Source organism: Coregonus clupeaformis, chromosome 39 (assembly GCF_020615455.1).
Source record: "Coregonus clupeaformis isolate EN_2021a chromosome 39, ASM2061545v1, whole genome shotgun sequence".
Lineage (NCBI taxonomy): Eukaryota > Metazoa > Chordata > Actinopteri > Salmoniformes > Salmonidae > Coregonus > Coregonus clupeaformis.
The window spans coordinates 753,730-763,630 of NC_059230.1; the positions used below are offsets into that span (position 1 = coordinate 753,730).

Genomic DNA, 9,901 nt, shown 5'->3' on the forward strand with positions numbered 1-9,901 from the left:
CAACAGCCCTCAGTTTCTCATGTGATCTGGAGGAATGAATGGAGGAGGAATAAACGGATGTCTCCTCTTTACTCCCTCTCTTTTCTATCTGCAAGTTAGTTTTTTACTCAATACAATGAACGAAAGCCAAAAAAAACTGCTAAATTACATTTTTGTGTTGCTTTTCGACCAAAATCAAACTGTACATTAAAAAGACACCCGAGACTCAAACCCAAAAACAAAATGAAAAGTAAGTCTTCCTCCCTTTTTCCCCTCCCTCCCTCCCCTCCCCTCCTCCCTCCCTCCCTCTCTCTCTCTCGCTCTTTCTTTCTTTCTTTCTTTCTTTCTTTCTTTCTTTCTTTCTTTCTTTCTTTCTTTCTTTCTTTCTTTCTTTCTTTCTTTCTTTCTTTCTTTCTTTCTTTCCTCTCCCTTCACTGATACATTCTGGGTCTGGGTTTCATAAAGACCTGTTGAATGTAGTTATCCAGGTCTTCGTCACTGTCTTGCTGCTGCCCCATTCCCAACCCCTGCATCCCATAATAATCTTGGTCTCGGGTCACTAGAGGCGCTGGGGGTGCTTGGTAATAGTAACCATGCCGACGGCGAGGCTGAACCTGACCCCTGGGAGGTGCCGACCGGGGTTTGGCCATGGGGATGGGGAGGTGGTTGTATGTCCGGGGGTGTGAGGGCAGGTGGTATTTGGGGTAGTTGGGGTAGTAGAGCTTCTGCCGGAGAGCCACGGGGGGCTTCCTCGGGCGGGGTTGTACCCAGGGACGGTACCTCCTCTTGGGGGTGAAGTCAAAGTCGTAGTCCAGGGAATTCGACAGGAGGTCATTGAGCATGAGGGAGGGTTTGGCGTAGTAGCGGGGATTGGGCTTGGGAGGGGGGAAGTAGAGGGGGTAGTACCCTTGGTAGGGCTTCTGTTGGTAGAAGGGATAGGCAGGGTAGTTGGAGGAGGAGGTCCGAAAGGACTTGTGTTGCGGTTTGATCCAGAGGTTTGGGTCTTGTTTTGAGGAGGATATGTCCATGAACCAGGCCTTGAGGGGGTTGATGGCTGGATAAGGCTGATTCAGGGTGGGGTTGCGTGGGGCCGAAGGCTGGGTGTCGAAGGCGTGGGCTGCTGGGGGTACTAGGGGTCGTTGCTGAGGTCGTTGCCAGGGTAACGTCTCAGGAGTGTCTTTCTTCTTCTTCTTCTTCTCGACGTCGCTGATGATGTCAACAATGTCGTCTGCGGGGAGGTGGAGCTTACTGGAGATTTCAATGAGCTTATCGATGGTCTGAGGATCAATATCGTCATCCTCGCTGACGACCTCCTCATCGGAGCGCTTGTCCTCAGCTGCGTTGGACAGCAGGGTCTTCTTGTTCTGGTTGGAGTACTTCCCTTTGCCCTGTTTGACCATGTACTGCAGGAGCATGTCTGAGGCAATGTCCGCCAACTTCTCCTCCTCAGCTTTGGCCCTCTGTGCCTCCTTCGCCTGCCTCCTGACCTCCTCCTGCTCCTCCTTCGCCCTCCTCTCCTCCTCCTGGGGGCTCAACACCTCCTCCTCATCTTCATCTTCCTCATCATCCTCCTCATCCTCAGCCGTTTGTTGAGCCAGATTGTCGTCGAAGTGGTCCATGAAGTTGCCTCCTCTATAGGTGGGCATGTTCAGGGCTTTCTGAGTCTCCTCCTGCCATTTGAGCTTCTTCTTGGACATGGCTAGTGGATATCCTCCTTTTGCTTTGGGTTTTATCTGGTTGTCCATCAGGGTTTGGTCTGTGTCGTGTTGGTTGTAGCCCCTGCTCTCCCTCTCTCTCTGCTCCTGAGCCTGGGAGTCTCTCTCTCTCTTGTTGGCTGTGTTGTAGTTCTGTAGTTCCTCCAACATGGTTTGAAGGTTCTGCACCTCCTCTGGGCTTAGCTGCTCCTGCTCCTCTTGTTGGATCTCCTGGGAGGTGGGAGGTCCCTGCTGCGCCTCCTCTCTGGCCCCTATCTCCTTTACTCCCACCTCCTCCCCTCTTCCTTCTACTGTCTGAGGTTGTTTCTCCTTCACAGGAACCGTCTGGCTGGTGGTACGGCTAGTCACCTTCTCTGTTAGTCTTTCCTCTTCCTCCTGTGCTCTCTTCCTCTCCTCCTCCTCCTCCCTCTGTCGCTCCTCCGTGCCCTGCTCCGCAGTGGCGGCCATCACCAACTCAAGTTCCTCACGACCGTCCCTGTCTCGGTCCGCTCCATCCTCCAACGCAGCTCTCACCTCCTCTCCCTTCTCCTCTCGCCTTTCTCCCTCCTCCTCCTCCTCCTCCTCTCCTCTCTCCTCATCCTTCCTCCCATCCTCCACACCTCCGTTCATCCTCTCCCCGTGCGGCTTATTCATCGCCTCCAGCAGAACGGCCGCTAACGTTTTGGGGTCCATGTCTCCGAAAAGCTCACCCTCCTCTTTGTCCTCCTCTACTCTCTCTCTCTGTGGAAGTCCCTTCTTCTTCCCTTCCCGCACATCCCCTTCTCCCTCGGGTATCCTAAGCCCAGGAGGGGGAGGAGCATGGCTGTCGCTGGGGCTGTGTGTCTCGGTTGGCACAGGGACAGAGGTGGCAGGCGGAAGGTTTAGGGTGAGTCCCAGCAGGATGACCAGTAGGATAAGGGCACTTGTGGCGAAGTGGCTCTGCGTCATGACCGCACAGAACGGACGACGGACGGACAGGGGGGGGCGCAAGGGAAGGTAATGCGCCTGGTGGTGGTAGGAGGAGGAGGAGGGAGGGAGGAGGGGAGGGAGGAGGAGGGAGGAGAGAGAGAGAGAGAGAGGAGAGAGAGAGAGAGAGAGAGAAGAGAGAGAGAGAGAGAGAGAGAGAGAGAGAGAGAGAGAGAGAGAGAGAGAGAGAGAGAGAGAGAGAGAGAGAGAGAGAGAGAGAGAGAGAGAGAGAGAGAGAGAGAGAGAGAGAGAGAGAGAGAGAGAGAGAGAGAGAGAGAGAGAGAGAGAGAGAGAGAGAGAGAGAGAGAGATTAGATAGGATGATAAAAATTGGTGAATCCATATAGAATTTTAATTCTACAGAATCCCCTCCCCCTATACAATGTAAAGTGTTTATCTATAGTGAAAGGTTTTACAGGGATGATACTAATTGTTTTGTGGTTTAATGAAACTATACCGTATATACAGTTCAGTTAAGGTTCTCTCCTCTTTTTAAACTATGTAGTTTCATTGCCAATAAAACCATTAGCTCACAGCATTAAAGTGAAATGTATTGATGGAAGTGAGTTGGCCTGTGTAAAGGAATGACGACGTGAACCAAAGAAAAGAGTACAAATGGAGTAGTAGAAGTCATTACTCATCTACCTTTGAAAACAATTCTCAACTTAGGTTGTCAATACACTGCCCTTTTCTACAATTGATCTTCTTAAAATGTGATTTTAAACCTAACCCTAACATTAACTCTAACCTTAACCACATTGCTAACCTTTTGCCTAAGCCTAACCTTAAATTAAGACCAAAAAGCACATTTTTGTTTTCATGAATTATTACGCTATATCCAATTTTGGCTGTGGTAACAAGTGGAAACCAACTCAGAATCGTGAAGAAACAGTCTTTTACAATAGCCATCTAGTAGGCATAGACAATATCAGTAGTCTATCCATGTTTCGCCCCATAAATATCACATATATAATAGGTAACCCACTAGATTCATTCACCCTCTGTGCAGGTCAACAAATAACATCAATTGAGCATAGGGACCCACACAAGATGGCCGACTAGTATGACACAGTTTGAAATGGTTTATCAACGTCTTTCCCTCAACATTTAGTAATATAACATATGCCATTTTAGCAGATGCTTTTATCCAAAGCGACTTGCAGTCAAGTGTGCATTAATTTTACGTATAGCATGGTCCCAGGAATCAAACCCACTTTCTTACTAGCACCATGCTCTACCAACTGAGCTACAGAGAACCACAGTTCAAAAACCAACACTAAGCAACAAAAGTTAATTTAATGTTAATATACAAGGTAAGCTAAAACAACTAGACTTGGCTGGGTGTCTGTGAATGGGCATGCTTGCTTGTCATTGCAATTAAACCATTCATTTATTTCCATGGCTCACATTAATTGCTTTCACAACACTGCCTTTAAAGTCCAAATTGGACAAATTGGATTTTCCTCAACTACTTTATACCATAGGGTTGTTGAATACTCCTTTCTGATTGGCTTGAATGGCATTTTTTCCCTATAAGGCATGGTATATATTTGCATGGTATATACCCCACGGGGGGGCCAGTATGAAAAATAAAAAAATAATGTATGTACTCACTCTGGATAAGAGCGTCTGCTAAATGACTAAAATGTAAATGTAGATTTTGATGGCTCCAGTTCATTTTTACAAGTTTTGTTTGAGCTGCTTTTAAAAGCAAAAGTAGAATTGAAAACAGTATTGGTATTGTTGAATTCGATTTTCATAATAGCAAGCAAGCTAAGACTGATGGTTTGGTTAGCTAAATTAGCAAGTCTGGATGTTTGGTTACCACGGCAACTACTGAAGCTATCTAGTAAACTTGCTTGCTTCTTCAGTGGATGTTGAACACATTTCTACCGGCAAATGAACACATTTTTTTTGTGTGGCAAATGTGTTAAATTATAGCCATGGTATAAAAGGGATAATCAACTAGGGGCTCTATGAGTTCTCTGAAAAATAATGTAACTCAGCGGAAGGTCAGTTCCACTCTGCTAGCCGTCGTGGAACACACCGTCCACGTCGTTCATTATTTTCCATAGCACCCATAGCCCCTCGTTGATTATCCCTTACACAGAATACAGGCCTACCAGTAGGCTATCTACTGGCAGATGTCAAGATAAGTACAACTGTCGTGCGTCGATTCGGGTTAAACCCTTCGATTAGACATATGCTGTACAGTTTCTTATTTATATTTTCTCGCACCTCCACTGATCTAACAAAAGCTTAATTGGCTGAGTGGCTCGAGCTGGTGCTGCGCGTGTTAATGAGCCCTTCGCATGTGAACGAGCCAAGGCACGCGGCAACAGGGCGGGTGGCAACTGGCAAGAAAGCGTTCCAAGGCGCGTGCCGTGCGATGCCGCTATAGGGCTACAGAGAACTATTAGCAGAATTGTTAGACTTGTAAGGTCATCTATATCTGTGGCCATGGCAACAACAGATTTCACATTGATCATACTGTATGTAGCCTATGCAGTATAATATCTATCCATAAATGACGTGACGTAACCTAACTGCACAATGATTTAGGATTATTTTTTTATCTTGCTGAGAAATACAACAAAAAGCAAGAATAGATTAATCAGATATTCAATCACAATTGATAATCTCCTTTATACGTGTTCATTACAGCACCAACAATATCAAACATAAACCCACTGGATTTATCCACTGGTATGAATCTTTATTCGTTGCAGATAATTATAGTCATAGAATGTAGATGAGATTGAAAATGGATATAGGCCTACGAGATTAAAGGATCATGATGCCGCATTGTTGTGCGTCCCAATGGCACGCTCAGCCTATTCCCTATATAGTGCACTACTTTTGACTAGAGCCCTATGGGTCCTGGTCAACAATAGAGCAGTAAATAGTTAATAGGGTGCCATTTGAGATGCATTATTGAGGTTTGACCCCTTGCTCATTATACCACAGATGGATCAGTGTAATCCACAGAGAGCGATTAGGAAACAATCTACAATGACCTGGCCTGATGATGCACAATCCATCTCACTTTCTTCCCATTGAGACTGATCTTTCCTAACATGTAAAGTTATGTGTGTGAAAACTGTATAGCAAGAATATATATCACCATGCAATTATTGTATATCTTTTGTAGGCTTAATTAGTCACACTTTTTCATAGGCTACTTAATACTTTAACTGTGTGGTAGGCTAGACTTTGTACAGTCATTTAAAAGCATATTCTAACCGCCTCTCTTTCTTCCTCTCTCTCTCTCTCTCAAAGCACATTAGTAATCCGATTTTAAGAAGCCCTATCTCGCCATAATCTGCTTTGTACCACTCTTTTACGACCTGGGGGAATTTCTCTCTGTTGCTTCAAAATTAAAAGTGCAAGAACTGTCTAACCACAGTAACATGAGAATGCATGAGAGTATAGAAAAAAGCCAAGCAATTTGTGTTTATATACATAATTAATGCAAGTACATATATAAGATTATCAACTAACTATATTCTAAAAGCAGCATCAACATTGATTTGACGCGTAAAACCACTCTTTTACGCAGCCAAACGCTGCTCTTTAAAGGGTCACTTTCACCCTTTGTCTTTATTTTTGGCAGTTGGTGATGCCATGGTGATGGCAAGGATGATGGAAGACTGGGGAGAGGCGTGGCTATGATGATGATGGTTATGATGATGATGTGACAATTATCACCATCTCTGGTAATCATTGTCAACATGATTATCACAATCGTTAGCCAAACTCATCAAAGTCATTCTATTATATTTATTGTCATAATCCACACCCATTTCCTATTGGGCTATGTCTTAAAACAATTATTTTGTAAGCTTCTGTACCAACATTTCTGTCCCTAATGTATTTGTTTCAACTAGTCTGTCCAACAAAAAGGAAGGTGGAAGTCATTTAGATTTCCACCACTTTCTTTTTTAATTGTAGGCTACATATCAGTTAGTATGCCAATCAGTTTGATCACTTTCAAATGAAGAAATTATGAAGAAGTTAGTCCTTCTTACCTGGAGTCTTGTGGTGAATCCAGAAGCGTAGTCTGGTGTAGTTATACTGTCACTCCTCAAACTTCTCTCTTACTCAGCTTCCTACTCTATAACTCAATACACTATTGTTCGGAAGCGTGTGTATACAGTACTTGTTGTTGTTTTTCGCTTTAGGTTTCCATCCCTATTGTTGCCTCATTCGTTGTGTGTGTGTCTGTTTCAGTGAGTATTTTCAGAACCGCGGACAGCGCGGCGTCTTTATACGTCCGCCCTCGCTGCCCACGTGACCCGATGTCAGCGTTTCCCCCCATTGACGTCAGCAAGCTTTCATTGATAAGAATTTTAGCTTCGATCGAACGAACCAACGAGCGTTCTGGCTCTGCCACACTGCAGTACCCTGATGAATGAACGGAAGCGGGGTGAATGAAATAGTATTTCTCCCGCCGGAGGGGGAAGAGGGAGACGGAGATAGAGGAAGAGAGAGAGAAAGAGAGAGGTTTCTCTTCCCCAGATGCGGAGCCTGTGTGAACTGAATACTGACACAGCGCGAGCACTTCAGGGGTTTGGTTGTTATGACAAAATCAGAATATCGAAGTAAGATTTCAAAGCGCATGCAGGGTCACAAGACACTCAGACATCATGTTATGATTATGATGGATGAAAGCAATAATACTGAATCATAATAGAAGATGAAGTCGATTTAATTTTAACCTGAGACAGAGATGTATGCCTAAACCATCCCTTTCTCTATTTTAGACAGCTGTCATAATATGGTTTATAGACCTATAGGCCTACCCGTCTATTTTGACGTGTTTGGGCACTTTGCCAGCCCAGTGCAGTGCGGAGGAATCTCTCCCACTGGAGCTTGCCTTGCCAGGCTTGCAGTTGCATCACTACTCGCTGTCTCACTTACCTCCGCCAACCTTCCACCTTGTGTGGATTATAGGGCTGCCAGTGCGAGGTAGCCACGCACTTTAGACAACGGGGGCAATTGGTGAATTAGTCTAGCATGTTTTTGTAGGGTTTCTTGTAGTTTTTTAGTTGTCCAATAGGCCTTATATAATTGTATTTCATTTTAGTGCTTGTGTAATGACAATAATATAATGTGGGTTTTTTAGCAAAATACAACCGACAACATATAGGCCTATGTATTGCATGCGCTAATGAAATAGAACTCCAAGATAACCTGATTACATTCTATTCTTTATTTATATGGATCCGTTTTAGAAATGCCGCATTCAACAGATGTGTCTAAACCGTTCACGTGACTTCGGAGGAAGTGCAAAAGATAAAAACACATTAAGCACGATAAAAGTTATTATCTCTCGAGGAGCAGGTACTTCCATTTACTTATTATTCTAATGACCTGCGGCGGGCCACGATATTAACTCACAATGCATCGACAGGCATAGCCAGGAATGTAAACAATTGCCTGGGGGCACTTAAGGAAAGTGAAGGTAATAATGTCACTGCCAAGACTATAAAGGATGGTTAAAGGTGTGTGTGTGTGTGTTTGTTTATGTGTGTGTGTGTGAGAGAGTGAGCGTGAGCTACAGAGAACAAACGCAATGTTGTCTTAACCATCTTAACCTTAATGTACATATTAAGTAAATTAGGCCTGTGTCTGTTCTGACATTATCAACGCAGGACTAATTTACTATCTAACGGCTCCTCGGCCCTTTGTTCTTCTGCAAACATTATGCATTTCCAAGGCGTGCACTGCTGTATGGAGAGAACAATCCAATCAAATTGAAGGATAATTGAATCTGATGGTGGGGCTGGCTGCAATGAGTGGCACCAGTCTGACTCTTTCAGTGATTGGGCACGGAATCGTGTGTGCAACACAGAGAGGGAGAAGGGTGAGTGTGTGTGTGTGACACTGTGTTCTTTATGTGCGTGCGTGCTTGCATGCGCATGTGTAGACCTGTGCGTGTGACACCCCTGTGTTCAGTGTGTGTGTGTTTGTGTATGCGTGCGTGCATAACGGCCTGCATATGTGTGTGTGACCAGCAGAGATAGATTAGGCCGGTAATCGGGAGCCAAAGTGACAGATTTTCCTATAACCGCTGAGCATTACCTTATGCCACTCAACATTAAAGAGGCGGTTTCGGTGTTTTGCAGCATCCTCCTTTCACCGCAGTGACTCACCGTCTCTAAAGTTGCCCCCCACGGACACTTTGGGACATTGGTTGGATGATATGTGTTTGAAAGTGAGGTCGAAACTAATTCTCAAATGTTGTAGTTTAACTAGGCCTGTATGCCTAGCTACAGTTGAAGTCGGAAGTTTACAAACACTTAGGTTGGAGTCATTAAAACTTTTTTTTTAAACCACTCCACTAACTATAGTTTTGGCAAGTCGGTTAGGACATTACTTTGTGCATGACACAAGTAATTTTTCCAACAATTGTTTACAGACAGATTATTTCACTTAGAATTCACTGTATTACAATTCCAGTGGGTCAGAAGTTTACATACACTAAGTTGACTGTGCCTTTAAACAGCTTGGAAAATTCAAGAAAATGATGTCATGACTTTAGAAGCTTCTGATAGGCTAATTGACATAATTTGAGTCAATTGGAGGTGTACTTGTGGATGTATTTCAAGGCCTACCTTCAAACTCAGTGCCTCTTTGCTTGACATCATGGGAAAATCAAAAGAAATCAGCCAAGACCTCTTTTGTAGACCTCCACAAGTCTGGTTCATCCTTGGGAGCAATTTCCAAACGCCTGAAGGTACCACGTTCATCTGTACAAACAATAGTATGCAAGTATAAACACCATGGGACCACGCAGCCGTCATACCGCTCAGGAATTAGACGCGTTCTGTCTCCTAGAGATGAACGTACTTTGGTGTGAAAAGTGCAAATCAATCCCAGAACAACAGCAAAGGACCTTGTGAAGATGCTGGAGGAAACAGGTACAAAAGTATCTATATCCACAGTAAAACGTGTCCTATATCGACATAACCTGAAAGGCCTCTCAGCAAGGAAGAAGCCACTGCTCCAAAACCGCCATAAAAAAGACAGACTACGGTTTGCAACTGCACATGGGAAAAATATCATACTTTTTGGAGAAATACCCTCTGGTCTGATGAAACAGAAATATAACTGTTTGGCCATAATGACCATCGTTATGTTTGGAGGAAAAAGGGGGTTGCTTGCAAGCCGAAGAACACCATCCCAACCGTGAAGCACGGGGGTGGCAGCATCATGCTGTGGGGGTGCTTTGCTGCAGGAGGGCTGGTGCACTTCACAAAA

General features: G+C 44.5%; 1 protein-coding gene across 1 annotated transcript; it reads right to left on the reverse strand.

Moving 5' to 3' along the window:
• Positions 1–334: 334 nt before the first annotated feature.
• Positions 335–6,862, reverse strand: LOC121554686 (neurosecretory protein VGF). Its single transcript, XM_041868362.1, has 2 exons — positions 6,667–6,862; positions 335–2,678 (listed from the first exon to the last, which is right to left on the reverse strand). The coding sequence occupies exon 2, from the start codon at positions 2,619–2,621 to the stop codon at positions 411–413; it is 2,211 nt and encodes a 736-aa protein (XP_041724296.1). The 5' UTR covers positions 2,622–2,678; positions 6,667–6,862; the 3' UTR covers positions 335–410.
• Between the last annotated feature and the right edge of the window lie 3,039 nt (positions 6,863–9,901).

Coding starts and splice junctions, on each gene's coding strand:
- LOC121554686 (XM_041868362.1), bottom strand. CDS start 2,621: ATGACGCAGAGCCACTTCGCCACAAGTGCCCTTATCCTACTGGTCATC.